This window comes from Oncorhynchus gorbuscha, linkage group LG18, assembly GCF_021184085.1.
Source record: "Oncorhynchus gorbuscha isolate QuinsamMale2020 ecotype Even-year linkage group LG18, OgorEven_v1.0, whole genome shotgun sequence".
NCBI lineage: Eukaryota > Metazoa > Chordata > Actinopteri > Salmoniformes > Salmonidae > Oncorhynchus > Oncorhynchus gorbuscha.
In genome coordinates, this window is record NC_060190.1 from 31178835 (window position 1) to 31196563 (window position 17729).

General features: G+C 41.5%; 1 protein-coding gene across 5 annotated transcripts in view; it reads right to left on the reverse strand.

Annotated features, from left to right (window-relative positions):
- Nucleotides 1-2275: 2275 nt before the first annotated feature.
- raly (RALY heterogeneous nuclear ribonucleoprotein) overlaps nucleotides 2276-17729 on the reverse strand; it is a 161873-nt gene continuing 146419 nt past the window's right edge. For all 5 annotated transcript variants that reach the window (XM_046312482.1, XM_046312481.1, XM_046312478.1 and 2 more), the window contains 3 exons: nucleotides 15345-15484; nucleotides 14985-15030; nucleotides 2276-2828 (listed from right to left, as the gene is read on the reverse strand). In XM_046312482.1, the coding sequence (XP_046168438.1) occupies nucleotides 14989-15030; nucleotides 15345-15484 (182 nt within the window). In that variant the 3' untranslated portion in view covers nucleotides 2276-2828; nucleotides 14985-14988. The remainder of the gene's footprint in view (nucleotides 2829-14984; nucleotides 15031-15344; nucleotides 15485-17729) is intronic.

A 17729-nucleotide genomic window follows, 5' to 3' on the forward strand; every position in this document is an offset into this window, starting at 1 on the left:
CCAATCGTAGAACAGCTAAGTGCATCGTTAGTAGGAAAGATGCATTATGAAAACACTCGTAAGCCTAAATTCCATCGCTATTGGGAAACTGGGCCCAGGACTATTTTCTAGGTAAAAGAACAATTCAACCTTTTTTTACATTTAAGATTAAAGTATTTTACAGCAAGATATGGATTCCCACAATTATATTTGTATTTAAATGATGTATTTTATTAAAACAGAATTTCATTAAATAGCCCAAATTATCTAGAAACAAAATCATTAATGGTTCAATTTAAAATAAAAACAATTGTGAGGGGCACTTTTTCAAATGGAAAAATGTGTCTCTAAAATAAACAGAGCAGATGGTTAATTAACTTCTGGTTCCATACCTGTTAAGAGAAAAGAGAAAACGATATCAGTTAAATCGCCAAAAAGCCTACTAGTATGCAAATTATGGAGCCAAATGAACGGCTCTTACCGATGTGATTCGGTAGTCTAGTAACGATTCACTCCCTTTAACGTCACTGTTTGGCAAGTCCTGATGGTCTTCATATCAAAAATACAAACGAGATCTTCAGTTTACTTGCCCCGATGTGATACCATGGACATATAACTACGTTTTATTATTTACAAATACCAAGGATATATGAGTAACTTTGACACCATTTATAACTATGTCAAGCTTGCTGTTCATCAATCAAATCACAGTAAGCCTATGCGCCAGTACTTTGTAGTTTCATATGAAACAAGCAAAATAAAATAAATGAATGTGCCTGAAAAAAATAGGTTGTTATCAATAAAACGTCACAATACCGTGCAGAGAATTTGATTTGGCTGCTGGGTAAACCAGCTCTAGTAAACCCGCAGCGACAGTAAACCATTGAGAACTGTGTGCCATTTTAAGGCAGGTTAGACTGACCCATGTGGTTTTTGTCCCTCCACTTATGTCTATACTAAGATGAGAGAAAACAAAAAATATTTAAGGGATTGTAAAATAAATTAATGCAGCAGCAATCTTTTCTCAAAACCATTAAAGAGAGAAGATGAAGAGCAGATGATTTTCAGCATAAGCATTACATTTGCAAAGAATTAGTAGTTGTCATTTCCTTGTTTTTTGAGATCTCAAAATGTAATTAAGTGTGGTTCATCTTAGGGACATCTATGATAGCGATGGCAAGTATTCACATTGATATGCCACTGTGGAGTAGATTTACAGTGATTTAAATGGACATGTAAAATCAGATTTTGGATTTGTCAAAACTCAGCCATCTTTTGACCAATCCCTTAGCTTTTCTCAAACTACGTTAAAACATGTGCCATTGATTGGCCTATATACTACATGTGGTTATGGTTAATGAGAATAGGTTTTTCAAAGGATTTAAATTTCCAAGATGGAGAAAAATCTATCCTGACGGACCTTGTGTCCTTGCGGAAGATTTGTTCAACATGAGAAAAGACGCCTACATACAAAGTTTCACATCTCCCTGTCAAATGGGGCGACGGATATGAGGGTTTACGTGACTGCTTATAACGGCTTATAGGCCAATATTTTTAACCAAGTTACTCATGGCATCTAGTTTCTGTGTTTCAAATGAGAAAGAAGTTACCAATCTATGCTAAAAACAAAAACCTGAAGAATTCAGAGAATAACAACATGTTTCACAGCTTTGTTCTGAACCCCTAATAAAGCATTACTCATTTCTCATTCCTAAATAGAGCTTGATAAGTCAAATAGCAGTCCTAACTAGTGTTCACTTACTTGCTGTCAAAATAGCATTCCATCTGATATTTGTGCATGTCAACCTGTTCCCCATCTTCCCAAATACTTTTTGTTCTGCCAATCCTGTTCAGGCAACGGGAGTTTGCACATGGTCTTGTTCAGGTGAAAAAGCCAGATATTCCATCTTGATATTAAACAGACACAGCCAAGACACTTGGATATTTCTCAAGTAAGATTATTAACGACTTGCGTAAACATACAAAATATTTACCTGGTTGTAACAGAGACAAGTTGGTTGTAATCTGGTTATATAATATCCCAGAAATGGTTTACAAACAAATTGTCATTAAGACGTTCTGTGCCAAATATTGCCTGCTTGGAATACTACTGACCTGTTAACTTGAATTAACCCAGTGGTAAATTCACAGACCAGAAACGTTCATTATTTTCTTTAATGTAAAGTTACTTGCTTTACTCCGCCACCCCTTTTTCATGAAAACCCTGCCAGGTTCTGCAGTTCTGCATAGATTTTCGAAAGGATATGTGTACCTGCAGTGAAAGCACAAGTCCAAGTCACAAGTTAACATACTTTATTTACATCTGTAAAGATCTCTTTCAGCCTCTAGAATGCAAGCAGAAGAATATGCACATTCATTAAAAATAACAGTTTGATCTATTTGAGATCAGCATATAAATAAGACAACAGAAACATTGTGAAAAGACTGAGGAAGGAAGAACAGGGGCAGGATAGAGACTGGACAAGGAGTGATTCGAAAGTTCTGTAGCATACAGTATAAAAACGTAATTCCTTTCCTTAGCTAGTAGCATTCCTCAGTTTGACATGTTCTGTTCGTTTTGGACAGTTATAAAACAATTTTACAGGTCCTTGATTCCTGTATTAATTGTCTGGTGGTGTCATTTGGAGGTATAGTGGCGTTCTGTGAGTTCTCAGTTTGAAGAGAGAGGCTCCCCCTCTCTGCTTAACAGTGGAGCTGTGAGTCTGTCCTTCTCATCTGTGGCCGGTGTTGCGGGTTTTGACGGCACCCTATGGTTTGAGTGTCTTCCTGTGGAGTCTGTGGTACTAAAACAGTTTCCAGTCGACAATCTTTTTTTTTCTCCCCGCTGACTGGACAAGAAAAGGAAAGCAGTATTAAGATGTGTCTGCGAACAGGGAGAGCACCAGAGCATGCTAAAACCAAAAAAAGAAAAACCTCTTGGCTGGATTACTGTCAAACCTCACATGTGGTTTTATTTTCCCTCAATTGCTTTTAAAGCTGAATAGCTAACATGAACTATTTCCCCCTTACTTCAGAGACAAACAAAAGGAGGAAAAATTCCAGCCCACAGCCAAGCGAGAATAGAGAGATCCATTGTCATCTTTACTTTCACATGAATGTTTCCATCAAACAAATATTTTAGTCATGTTGGACACATAAAGAATGTAAGAGTGGATTTTTTTTGTGTGCATCTTCCTGGTAAGACAGCACCAGTTTATGGAACTGAACAGCAAGAATTGACCGACAGTGCAATAATCATTTAGGTATGGTCTGGGAATTTACTCTGTGGGGGCATGCCCATCACCGGCCAGTCACTGCTGATTCTGGGGCCTGTAAGGGTTAATAAAAACATATACATAATTGGAGTAAACAAATGGACAACAATACTGCGACAGATACAGTTAGCTCAAAGTATTGGGATTTTTGTTTTTTGGGGGGGACTCTGGATTTGAAATGCTACAATGACTGAGGTTAAAGTGCAGACTATCAGCTTTAATTTCAGGGTATTTTCATCCATATAGGGTGAACCATTTTGAAATATATAGCACTTTGTGTACCTAGTCCTCACATTTTATGGGACAAATTTAAATTATTTGTATTAAAGTAGTTAACTTTAAGTATTTTGTCCCATAGTCATAGCACACAAACTACATCAAACTTGTGACTACTAATTTGTTGGATGCATTTCCTGTTTGTTTTTGGTTGTGTTTCAGATTATTTTCAACCCAATAGGAATGAATGCTAAATAAAGGATTGTGTCAGCATGAGAGTCTTATTTTATTGTAGAATAGAATATTTATAATTTCAATGGGTAGCAGTCAGACGAACTATTACATTTATTCTTTAAGTAATTCTCTTCCAATGTTGAGGCACAGAGGTGAGTTATAATTTTGTATTGAGCATACACCTCCATACACTGTGTGTGAATGTGTGTATATACAGTACCAGTCAAAAGTTTAGACACACCTACTCATTCAAGGGTTTTTCTTTATATTTTACTATTTTCTACATTTAGGAATAATAGTGAAAACTTCAAAACTATGAAATAAGACATGGAATCATGTAATAACCAAAAAGTGTTAAACAAATCAAAATATATTTTAGATCCTTCGAAGTAGTCACACTTTGCCTTTGACGTCTTTGTACACTCATGGCATTCTCTCAACCAGCTTCACCTGGAATGCTTTTCCAACAGTCTTGAAGGAGTTCCCACATATGTGGAGCACTTGTTGGCTGCTTTTCCTTCACTCTGCGGTCCAACTCATCCCAAACCATCTCAATTGGGTTGAGGTTGGGTGATTGTGGAGGCCAGGTCATCTGATGCAGCACTCCATCACTCTCCTTCTTGGTCAAATAGCCCTTACACAGCCTGGAGGTTAATGAAGCTGCCAGTTGAGGACTTGTGAGGTGTCTGTTCTCAAACTAGACACTAACGTACTTTGTCCTTTTGCTCAGTTGTGCACCAGGGCCTCCCACTCCTACTGTGGTTCGAGCCAGTTTGCGCTGTTCTGTGAAGGGAGTAGTACACAGCATTGTACGAGATCTTCAGTTTCTTGCCAATTCCTCGCATGGAATAGCCTGACGAGTTTTAGAAGAAAGGACTTTGTTTCTGGCTATTTTGAGCCTGTAATTGAACCCATAGATGCTGATGCTCAACTAGTCTAAAGAAGGCCAGTTATCAGCCGTGCTAACATAATTGCAAAAGGGTTTTCGAATGATCAATTATCCTTTTAAAATTATAAACTTGGATTAGCTAACACAACGTTCCATTGGAACACAGGAGTGATGGTTGCTAATAATGGGCAGCTGTACACCTACATTTGAAGTCAGAGGTTTACACACACTTAGGTTGGAGTCATTAAAACTAATTTTTCGGCCTCCCGGGTGGCGCAGTGGTCTAAGGCATTGCAGTGCTAGCTGTGCCACTAGAGATTCTGGGTTCGAGTCCAGGCTCTGTCGCAGCCGGCTGCGACTGGGAGGCCCATGGACTGGCACACAATTGGCCCACCATCGTCCGTGTTAGGGAGGGTTGAGCCAGTAGGGATATCCTTGTCTCATCGCGCACTAGTGACTCCTGTGGCGGGCCGGGCGCATGCACGCTGACACCAGGTGTAATGTGTTTCCTCTGACACATTGGTGCGGCTGGCTTCCAGGTTGGATGGGCATTGTGTCAAGAAGCAGTGCAGCTTGGTTGGGTTGTGTTTCGGAGGACGCATGGCTCTCGATCTTCGCCTCTCCCGAGTCCGTACGGGAGTTGCAGCAATGAGATGAGACAGGACTAACTACTACCAATTGGATACCACGAAATTGGGGAGAAAAAAAGGCATGACATGTTTTTTTATTTTAATCAAATTTCTAAAAAATACTTGTTTTTCAACCACGACACAAATTTCTTGTTTAACAACCTATAGTTTTGGCAAGTCTGTTAGGACATCTACTTTGTGCAAGTCATTTTTCCAACAATTGTTTAGACAGATTATTTCACTGTATCACAATTCCAGTGGGTCAGAAGTTTACATACACTAAGTTGACTCTGCCTTTAAACAGCTTGGTAAATTCCAGAAAATGATGGCATGGCTTTTTAGAAGCCTCTGATAGGCTAATTGACATAATTTGAGTCAGAGGTGTACCTGTGGATGTATTTCAAGGCCTACCTTCAAACTCAGTGCCTATTTGCTTGACATCATGGGAAAATCAAAATAATTCAACCAAGACCTCCACAAGTCTGTTTCATCCTTGGGAGCAATTTCCAAACGCCTGAAGGTACCACGTTCATCTGTACAAACACTAGTACGCATGTATAAACACCATCGGACCACGCAGGCATCATACCACTCAGGAAGGAGACGTGTTCTGTCTCCTAGAGATTAACGTACTTTGGTGCGAAAGTACAAATCAATCCCAGAACAACAGCAAAGGACCTTGTGAAGATGCTGGAGGAAACCGGTACAAAAGTATCTATATCCACAGTAAACGAGTCCTATATCGACATAACCTGAAAGGCCGCTCAGCAAGGAAGAAGCCACTGCTCCAAAACCGCCACAAAAAAAGCAGACTACGGTTTGCAACTGCACATGGGGACAAAGATCATACTTTTTGGAGAAATTTCCTCTGGTCTGATGAAACAACAATAGAACTGTTTGGCCATAATGACCATCGTTATGTTTGTAGGAAAAAGGGGGATGCTTGCAAGCCGAAGAACACCATCCCAACCATGAAGCATAGGGGTGGCAGCATTTTGTTGTGGGGGGTGCTTTGGTGCTTGAGGGACTGGTGCACTTCACAAAATAGATGGCATCATCAGGAGGGAAAATTATGTGGATATAAATAAGTCAGGAAGTTAAAACTTGGTCGCAAATTGGTCTTCCAAATGGACAATGAACCCAGGCATACTTACAAAGCTGTGGCAACTTTTATTCTAACATTTCACATTCTTAAAATAAAATGGTGATCCTAACTGACCTAAGACAGGGAATTTTTACCAGAATTAAATGTCAGGAATTGTGAATCTGAGTTTAAATGTATTTGCCTAAGGTGTATGTAAACTTCCAAATTCAACTGTTTGTGGTAGTCAGCCGTTTCCAGCTACAATAGTCATTAAAAATTTGATGTTATTTGAAATTAACAAACAATTAACATTTTTTTTCAAAAACAAGGACATTTCTAAGTGACCCCAAACTTTTGAACGGTAGTGTATATGTACTGTGTACGCTGGGAGTCGGGAAGCAAGTACAGGGAGGCAAGTTGAATAGTAAATAGAACATAGTAGAAAACAAGAAACACAGTGTATAGACATGAAACAGGGTCAGTAACGCCTGAGGAAAGAACCAAGATATCGGGGAGATAATAAGGAAGGTGATGGATTTCAGGTGAGTGTCATGAGGCGCAGGTGCGCGTAATGATGGTGGCAGGTGTGTGTAATGATGAGACAACTGGTGATGTCATTTCGAGGGGGAAGGGGGAGTAAACATGACAGTAAAAAAACAATACTTTATTAGCATAAGTATTCAGACCCTTTGCTACGAGACTCGAAATTGAGCTCAGGTGCATCCTGTTTCCATTGATCATCCTTGAGCCGTTTTTTACAACTTGGAGTCCACCTGTGGTAAATTTAATTGATTGGACATGATTTGGAAAGGAACATACCGGTCTACATAAGGCCCCACAGTTGACAGTGCATGTCAGAGCAAAACAAAAAAAACAAGCCATGAGGTCGAAGGAATTGTTTGTAGAGCTCCGTGACAGGAGTGTGTTGGGGCACAGATCTGGCGAAGGGTACCAAAACATTTCTGCAGCATTGAAGGTCCCAAATAATACATTCTTTAAAAATAATAATTAATTGTTTTACTTTTCTTCCTAATTTTGTGGTATCCAATTGGTAGTTCGTCTTGTCTCATCTCTGCAAGTCCCATATGGACTCAGAAGAGGCGACGGTTGAGATTCATGCGTCCTCTGAAACACAACCCAACCAAGCCACACTGCTTCTTGACACAATGCCCGCTTAACCCAGAAGCCAGCCACACCAATGTGTCAGGTACAACTGGCAACCTTGTCAGTGTGCATGCGCCCGGCCAGCCACAGGAGTCGCTAGAGCGTGATGGGACAAGGACATTCCTGCCGGCCATACACTCACCTAACCCGGACGATGTTGAGCCAATCATGCACTGCCCCATGGGTTTCCCAGTCATGGTCGGCTGCAACAGAGCTTGGACTCGAACCAGGATCTCTAGTGGCACAGCTAGCAACTGTGATGCAGTGCCTTAGACCACTGCGCCACTTGTGAGGCTCCATCATCATTCTTAAGCTGTTTACACGTGAATTCCAAACTTTCTAACTGTTGCCCCAGTGTGAATTTTATGCAAGTGATGTCAGAATGCACTGTTCCAAAATGTGATTGTTACGCAACAGGACAGTTAACACACACTGCCTGCTAATTATCTACAGCCTGTTTCAACAGGTCAATTTCAAATAATTTTCAAACAAGTTTCATTTTCTGTTTGAATTTAGGTATGTTCTGCCTCATTAATTCACATAGAAGTAGCCCATTTCAGTGTTGCGTACAATTTATGTTTGAGGCTTTACTGAGCCGGACGAGGAGAGCCCAAGCACTAAAACAATGTTTCCGCAGATCAGGTATGCAGACATTTGCTCAGTCTTGCACAAATTGGCCCTTTTTCTAATTGGCGCTCGTATTGCCTGCCTTGTTGTTTTCCTTACAAATAATAACTTTGGGCATGTGTGCGTTTCTGTATATCGTGTTGTCATTTCTACTGTAGCACTCTGTCTTATAATGTATTTAAATGTTTTCAAGTACTGATGACGAGTAATGCATTCCAATTATTGCATAGATAATGGACACCTATGATGTGTGTAAAATGCTTTTTTGAAGGTTCTACTGTTAATAATGAGCTAATGCTAAGCTATGTGTGACACCATGTTTGTTGATATTATACATTGCATTCTTGTTGTCGCATAAACATCAGTCAGACCAAAGATGTTATAATGAGGTGAAGGGTAAACTTCTGGAAGATGACACCCCCTTCAACATGCATTCAGCAAACAGACCAAACTCATCTCGTCTCTTATTATCTTTGGTTGACTTGAAAAGAAATTAAACATTGCGGCGTGCACAAACTACCCATGTCAGATTACTTTTGATTTCTAAGAAGTGTTTAACTCAATTACTTTTATCAATGGTGAGCTCACCCGCGATGTGATGAATTAGAAATAGTAATTGCTTTCAGCTAATTTATTTTGTGGTTTCGACAGCCAAGAGTTATCGAAATATTATGTGGTTCTTCTGTAGCTCAGTTGGTAGAGCATGGCGCTTGTTCGATCCCCGGGACCACCCATACGTAGAATGTATGCACACATTTAGCGTCTGCTAAATGGCATATATTATTATATGCTTGTGTTATGTCAATCTTTCCCCAGTTAGCACTAGGACTAATGTAGCCTACATTTTCCGGTTTGGATGATTGTGTATGCTGTAGTGACTTGTGTGAATGTCTGAACATTGCATCCAAAATCAAACTGGTTACATTCAGGGCATAACTTTGTACGGACAGTGTTTGTGCAAAATGTTTCTGTGAAAGAAACGTGTGGCTAGCTCAAATGCTCGAATACTGACACAACTATGAAATAACACATGGAATCATGTAGTAAGCAAAAAAGTGTTAAACAATTCTTCAAAGTAACAAATCTTTGCCTTGATGACAGCTTTGCTCCTTGGAATGTCACGGATTTGCTCATTCCATGCACCAGTTTTGGTGTGTCCCGGTCTCTAGGAACTGTGTCATTAAGCACACCTGGTTCCCATATACTCCCCTGATTGTAATTGTATAAATGTGCCCGTTGGTTCACAATTGGGGTGTCAATTATTGTTCCAATGTCCGTTGGTCGTGTGAGTATCTGTGCTGTGTTTTGGCTTTCGTGCCGCGTGTATTGCGCAGATGATTACCGGTCTCGTCCCATGTGGTATCATTGTGCACTTGTGTTATTTATTTGAGGTACTCCTCACTCTTTTTGTTTTGGTATCAACCCTGTGTTTTGTATAGTGTTTGTTTGGTCTACAAACATGGCATGCTGTAATTTGGGTCAAATAAAAAAAATATTACACGCCTGTCTCTCGATCCCTTTATACCAACGTGACATGGAATGAATAGGTGTCCAAACTTTTGACTGGTGTGTGTGTGTATTAACCCACACACACTTGTGACATACTTTTACCGTTCTTATGCTATCTAGAACTTAAAATGGTCATTCGGCTGTCCCATTGGAGAACCCTTTGAAGAACCCCATTTGGTTCCAGGTAGAAGCTTTATGGGTTCCATGTAGGAGCCTTTACATAGAGGGTTCTACATGGAACCAAAAATGTTTTCTACTTCAGGGACAGCCAAGGAACCCTTTTGGAACCCTTTTTTTCTAAGAGAGTGTGGATGGGCCTCTTTTAGTAGCTTGCTAGAAACTATGAAGGCTTTAAGAGTGGTTTAATGCCTTATTATATAAATATACTTGTTTTCCATTCCAAACAAGATTCTTTTAAAAATTGCACATGATTTGAAAAAGGATTCTCCCTAGAGTCTGTAGAACCATGAATAAATATTTAAACTGTGATATCACCTCCCTGTAAATGGATAGGTGTTTCCCTCTCCAAGGTTTTGAGACTCTGTTGCTAAGTTTTTGATAAAAGATCATATTTGTAAGATTGCTAAACTTTTCTTGGATATGTACACCAAGTACGTCATCTGTCCAGTTAATTTAAAGTTTGAATCTTTTAGAGACCCAATCTGTAATACAGTAGTACACTTATCATAGTTGGGTTTTAGTTGAGAGAAACAGGAGAAATTATCCAGGTACTCAATGAGGTTCTTCAAGGTTGAAGATTGAGGACTCGAACTTGAATCATCGGCATACATTGATACTTTTGTCTCTAATCCTTTCATTTTGTGTTAGCTTTAACAATCTGATTGTCACGCCCTGACATTATAGAGCCTTTTTAATGTCTCTATTTGGTTTGGTCAGGGTGTGATTTGGGGTGGGCATTCTGTTTCGTTTTCTATGATCTGGTGTTTCTATGTTTTGGTCGGGTATGGTTCTCAATCAGGGACAGCTGTCGTTGTCTCTGATTGGGAACCATACTTAGGTAGCCCTTTTCCCTTCTTTCTTTATGGTGGAAGTTGACTTTGTTTAGGGAACATAGCTTTTAGCTTCACGGTTTGTTTGTAGTGTTTATTGTTTTTGTCGGCGTCATCTTAAATAAAGAATATGTACGCTCACCACGCTCCACCTCGGTCCTCCTCCTTCAACAGCCGCGACAGAACTTCCCATCACAAAGGGACCAAGCAGCGTGGTCAGGACTCCTGGACATGGGAAGAGATTGTGGATGGGAAAGGACCCCGGAGGCAGGCTGGGGAGTATCGCTGTCCACGGGAGGAACTGTAAGTAGCTAAAGCTGAGAGGTGTCGTTATGAGGGAACACAGCTGGCAAGGAAGCCCGAGAGGCAGCCCCAAAAAATTTTTTGGGGGTCACACGGAGTGTGGCAGGATCAGGTTGGAGACCTGAGCCAACTCCCCGTGCTTACCGTGGCAGGTATCGTACTGGTCAGGCACCGTGTTTTTCTCCAGTACGTGTTCTTAGCCCGGTGCGCTACATCCCAGCTCCCCGCATCTGCCGGGCTAGGGTGAGCATCCAGCCAGGACGGATTGTGCCAGCCCTGCTCTCCAGACCTCCAGTACGTCTCTACAGCCCAGGATATCCTGCGCCTGCTCAGCCCAGTGCGTCCTGTGCCTGCGCCCCGCACGGGCCAAAGTCACCATCCAGCCAGGACAGGTTGTGCCTACTCCGAGGCAGGCCTCCTGTGTGTCTCTCCACTCCAGTGATGATCCATGGCACGGCGCCTCCAGCGATGATCCATGGCACGGCGCCTCCAGCGAGACGGCCTCCAGTCCGGGGCCCCCAGCGAGACGGCCTCCAGTCTGGGGCCCGCAGCGGGGCGGCCTCCAGTCCGGGGCCCGCAGCAACGAGGGTGCCCAGTCCGGGGGCATCGGTGAAGTCCCCCACACCAGAGGCGTCACCAAAGCGGGGTGAGCCAGAGGTGGAGCGGGGTCTGCATCCCGCACCTGAGCTGCCACCATGGATGGATGCCCACCCAGACCCTCCCCTACAGGTTCAGGTTTTGCGTCCGGATTCCGCACCTTTCGGGGTGGGTTACTGTCACACTCTGACCGTAGAGAGCCTTTTAATGTCTCTATTTGGTTTGGTCAGGGTGTGATTTGGGGTGGGCATTCTGTGTTTTGTTTTCTATGATTTGGTGTTTCTATGTTTTGGCCGGGTATGGTTCTCAATCGGGGACAGCTGTCTATCGAAGTCTCTGATTGGGAACCATACATAGGTAGCCCTTTTTCCTCTATTTTCTTGGTGGTGGAAGTTGACTTAGTTTAGGACACAGCCTTTAGTTTCACGGTTTGTTTGTGTCGGCATCATCTTAAATAAAGAATATGTACGCTCACCACGCTGCCACTTGGTCCTCCTCCAACAGCCGTAACACTGAACTAATGTTAACAGTTCAATAGCCATAATAAATAGGGTATGGTGACATAGGGAAACCTTGTTTTATGCCTCTTTACAATTCAAAGTTCTCTGAGAAGTAACCATTATTTATTATTATACATAAAGGAGTGTTGTATGCAACCTTTACCAATCCTATGAGAGATTCTCCTAAATTGAAAAAGTCCTGGCTCTTGTAAACAGATTCTAGATGTATTGTATCAAATGCTGTCAAAGCTACAAAGGTTATACCCGTTTTCCCTGCATTTTCAAAGTTTTCCATTACTACTTGTAATAATAAATTACAATTCTATAGTGAGTCTATGAAACAATCTTCCTTTTAAGAATCCCTTCTGATCGTGATGAATACTGTCTGGTATGGCCTTTTTCATTCTATGAGCAATAGATTTTGCCAATATTTGTCTCAACAATGAAGGGGGAATTACCTCTAGGGTTAAATGGTAACAAAGTCATACTTTATGGGACTAATACTCAAACTGAGGCAAAGGAACACAGTGGTTCAACACAGTATGCCATCAGTACGGTGTGAAAAATCCAGCTAGGCTTCATTCATACAGTACATTCGCTTTAGTTTTGAATAATAAGAACTGTAGCATTCACCTGTGCAACACACTAAGGCATTAATATATGCAGGTTTTAAACATTATTAGCCTTTCCTGTATGCGTATAGATGGATGGAACAAAGTAGGCTTTGGGAAAACGCCCACTCCAAGAGAATTCAAACACGGGCATTGAGGTCCCCAATACTAGTGTTCCCCCTACCATTACGTAGGTAGAGCAGGCCTGCCGTGCTCTGTTGACCTCCGCCTCAAAGAGTTTGATTTCAGTCCATTCACTCAGTCCATGATTAGAGGGTAAGGATGAAAAATCAGCAGTGCTGTGGCTCACATACACTCTTAGAAAAAAAGGTGCCATCCAGAACATAAAAGGGTTCTTCGGCTGTCCCCATAAGATAACAATTTTTGGTTCCAGGTAGAACCCTTTTCAAGGAGGCTTCCACCTGGAACCCAAAAAGGGTTATCCTATGGGGACAGTTGAAGCACCCTTTTGGTGAGGTGATATACACTCAGTGGCCAGTTTATTAGGTACACAACCCCATTCAAAATGGTTATCTTCTACAGACAGTGAGTCATGTGGCTGTGGCTTGCAGACAGGCATCTAGGCATTCGGTTGCTGTTCAACTGAATGTTAGAATGGGCAAAACAAGTGACCTAAGCGACTTAGAGTGGTACGATCATAATACAATACAACAAGTGTAAACCTTACCGTGAAATGCTTACTAACAAGCCCTTAACCAACAGTGCAGTTCAAGAGCCAATTCCAGTATCTCAGAAATAGCTGGTTACCTGGGCTTTTCACCGCACGACAATGTCTAGGGGTTACCGAGAATGGTGCGACAAACAGCAGCAGTGTCGTTGATGAGAGGTCGACTGAGAATAGCAAGAATCATGCAAGCTAAAAGGCGGGCCACAAACAAGGCATAATGGCGCATTACAACGGTGGTGTGCATAACAACATATCATAAAGCACAACTCTGCTATTGCAGCAGACAACCACACCAAGTTTCCACTCCTATCAGCTAAAAACAAGAAGAAGCGGCTCCAGTGGGCACACGATCACGAACACTGGACAATTGAGGAGAGGAAAAACATTGCCTGGTTTGACGAATCACGGTTTCTGTTTTGTTATGATGACGGCAGAGTCAGGCCCTATCCTTCCTGGTGTCAACGGTACAGGCTGGTTGGGGTAATGTTTTCCTGGCACAAGTTGTGTCCCTTGATACCAATTGAGCAATGTGTCCATGCCCCGAATAATTCAGACTGTTCTGGAGGCAAAGGGGGATCCGACCCAGGACTAGATGGGTTTACTGTCCGCTGAGTGTATGTTCTCATTTTATTTCAATGCAGGCTCAGATGTGAATATCTGTATTAAAACGACCTTCCTTATGAGCCCGATTCAGTCTCCAATGCAAACCCTCTCTGTGAGCGTCAACTTATAAATAAATAAACACGTGTCGGTCGGAGGCAGCGTGACGAACCGGGGAAATTGGTGTCTGGCGCTGTGTTAATTTGGCTTGGGTCTCCTGGGCCTCACTCTGTGTTTGCTCAGAGGAGAAATGGGGAAATGTGATCACAGTGGAATCAGAAACAGATTCCTGACACTATGGTGTGTTTGTTTTCTGAAAGCCTTGCAATATCGCAGTGGCTGAGGTCTAAACGCGAGAGAAGTTGAGCCATTTAACCTTGAACACCAGATTAGAGAAAACAATCGGGATAATTTCCCTCATTTTGATAACTTTTACCAACTGTTTCAAGTTCAATGTGAGTAGAGTAATTTCCCACTAGATATTTGTAACTGACATTTTAGCTTAGAGCCAAGTAAGACAGATTTGTTAACATTTACTACAGTACATGGGTGATTTGGTCAATTTAATCTGGGATGGTCCTGTGAGTAATGTATGTATCCATACATTATCTACAGAATTCTCAGAGAAACAAAACGGATTGAAATCTGCAAACAGTCTATATTTCACTGGGGGCGGGGGGGTCAATAAATAAGTGGTGGCTGGTTTTCTGCATGTTTGAAGTATTATTGCTTACCCACTTTTTCAAAGAAGACCGCAATTGCTTACTGGATCTACTTAGCTAGCAAGCTACCCAGACGTTATCCATGTGAGTGCTCTAGCATTTATTAATGTTCCTACATTCAAGTCAATAAAGCACTTTACCATCATTTATATAATGATTGACTAGCTGCCATGCTATTTGGACCAGGCTGTCATTCAAAAGCACAGCTATGAATGTGCATCAGAGTAGTTCTTTTCTGACCTATTGTCTCATACAAATGCCCGGTGGCCATGCACATTTCAAGTAATTAGTGTCAATCGAAAGTTTCTTTACTTCACTTGAGTATTTCGACATTCAGAACAACTTGCCTTTTTATTGCAGGTTGGAGTCCATTTCTGATAGGTGGTTGTTTTCCTGTGAAATGACGTGAGGAGAAATGTGAGGGAATTTAATGTAATATCATGCAATAGAACTTATGATTGAGCAAACATTAGTTCAGACAGCGTGTGATGCCAGTACAATACCGTGCTAAAGCCAAAACACACACAAATGTCATATGGGACCTCAAATACCTTCACACCTCCACGCGCATCCATACTGCCTTCACGCACGGCCACACAAAACACACTAACCTCCACCCTTGTAAATATGCTTGCACATGCACACACACCCCACATCAATACAGGCTTCAAGCACACATTCTTGCAAGCACCAACACACAATCTGACCATGTCGTCATCTTCACACTCATTCTGTGTGACGTCCTCCTCCACATCACTGTTATGGGGCTCCTCTACCAGCTCCTCTGTGTCTGAGAATGACTCGTCCTGAAACGCCTCACTCTTGTTGTCCTCTGACGTCCGTAGCTCTACACACACACACACACACACACACACACACACACACACACACACACACACACACACACACACACACACACACACACACACACACACACACACACACACACACACACACACACACACACACACACACACACACACACACACACACACACACACACACATTTACATTGTTTTACTTTAAAAGGGTAAGAGCACAACAACATCTTGAAACATAAGAAAATATATATTTTTAAATCGATTGAGATATAGCCTATATGATTTCCAGCTACTTCTGAAGTACAAGTTGTGCCCTATAAACAAATATGTAATCATGTAAATACATTTGTTTATTATTAAAAGCTAAAATGTTGATACAAATCCCTCATTTATGGAATATTAGGTTTCTATATTATATAAAAGTACAATTTACCTTTCGAGACACATTACATTGAAAATTGTACACTGTCTCTTTAAGTGTCACGTTTGTGATGACAACATTCTAGAGATCTGTCATTCGTTCATTGCTATGATTATTGCTCTCCTGAAGAAGCTATCCCTTTTACTTCCTGTGCCCCCAAATGTTTGAATATACTGGTAAAGTTAGCGGTTCTTTGCTAGCTAGCTGATGAGGAAACAAACATGACTGAATAGATTTATTTCTGTCACACTGGTGCTGCTGGTCCATTCACAATTCACCTGCGGGAACATGGCGGCTCTTAACACCAGAAAACAGAAAGAGCTGGCCACTACTATAAGAGATTGTTCGTGAGGAAATTACCTCCATCCTCAACTTGCAATTAAAATCGGTAAATTAATCACCTGCATTGCCCTCTTCTAAAGTGGATGCCTATTCAACTAAAGTGGAAAGTCTGGAGAATGTAGCCAATGCGACAGAGGTGCGACTCCATTTCTCAAGCGGTTGAGTGGCATGGTATCTTGGAAAAAGCCCACCCCATTCCTATCAAACCAAATTACTCCACATCCATGCTTTTTCCGTCGTATGCTCCCCGGACATACAAGAGTGCAATAAATGCTTTGAGTTAAATGCTTTCCATTTATGTCCCTGTCCCTTTTCTGTGCGCATGAGCAACAGTGCAATCTCTGTGCAGCAACATCTGCATGTCAAAAACTCGTCACTCTTTTCTACCCAAACTGTGCCATCCTTCCAGACTCCTGTCTCACCGTGGCAGTTGAGATCACTGTCTGTTTGCTCTGTCCTGGTTCTGCTGCGGCGAGGCTCAAAGTCAACATGAGATTCACACGAAGACTCCTATTTAGCAACGTCAATTTCAAGCTCAATCCGTCTGTCCGATCCTCCATCCAACTCCAACTCATCTAAATTCTGCAGCATTTGCAATGCTGTCAGTGAGTCCATTTGTTTGGGTTAGGTTGGGAATAGGTGTGAAAACTTTTTTTTAAAGGCTCTAAACAATTTTCTGTTTGTGATTTTAAAATTCTGACAAATGAGCAGTGTAAAATACAAACATTTAGTAAAAGTCAGGGAAAGAACAGGACATAGCTGATTTAAAAAAAGTTACAAAATCAAACATCAGTGGCCGTGTTAACTAGTTTGCTAGATTGAAACTGCTGGGGGAAACTATCGAATGTTAATTTCCACCAACAATCTGAGTTGAGTTCACCTTAGTGGACTGTAGCTAGTAAAAAAAGAAGCTATATTTTAAAGACTAGTTACTGACTTTTGAACACTTTTTGTCAAACTACTTCGTTCCCCTGTCTGTTTATTAACGCATTGGAGACTGAAAAAGTTGGCAATATAGCTAAATACCCCTCCTGATTTTTACCATAAATAGGCTTTGTTTTGATATAATTTGGCTGATTAGGCTTGTGCACATTTACCTGAGTTTCATTAGTTAGCTAAGTTACTGACTGACTTGCGTAATTCTTATTCATGTTCTTGTTGCATTTCAGATAGAGAGGGAGTTGGATCACAAATGCTGCAGACAGACCAGGGCCCGTATTCACAAAGCATATCAGAGTAGCAATACTGATTTAGGATCAGTTTGGCATTTTATGATCACAATGAATATTATTACATTGACAAGGGGAGCTGGTCCCAGATCACTATTCCTAGTCTGAAGACACTTTGAATACGGGCCCTGGAATAAAGCTCTTGCCCAATACCTTGCACAGCAGTCGTTTCATCATAGGACGCTAGAGGTTTTAGTTGATGCTTATGAACTGAATATAAGTTAATTTCCATCCAGTTGGTGACAGATTTTCATGCGAATATTCTGAATCCGCATAAAA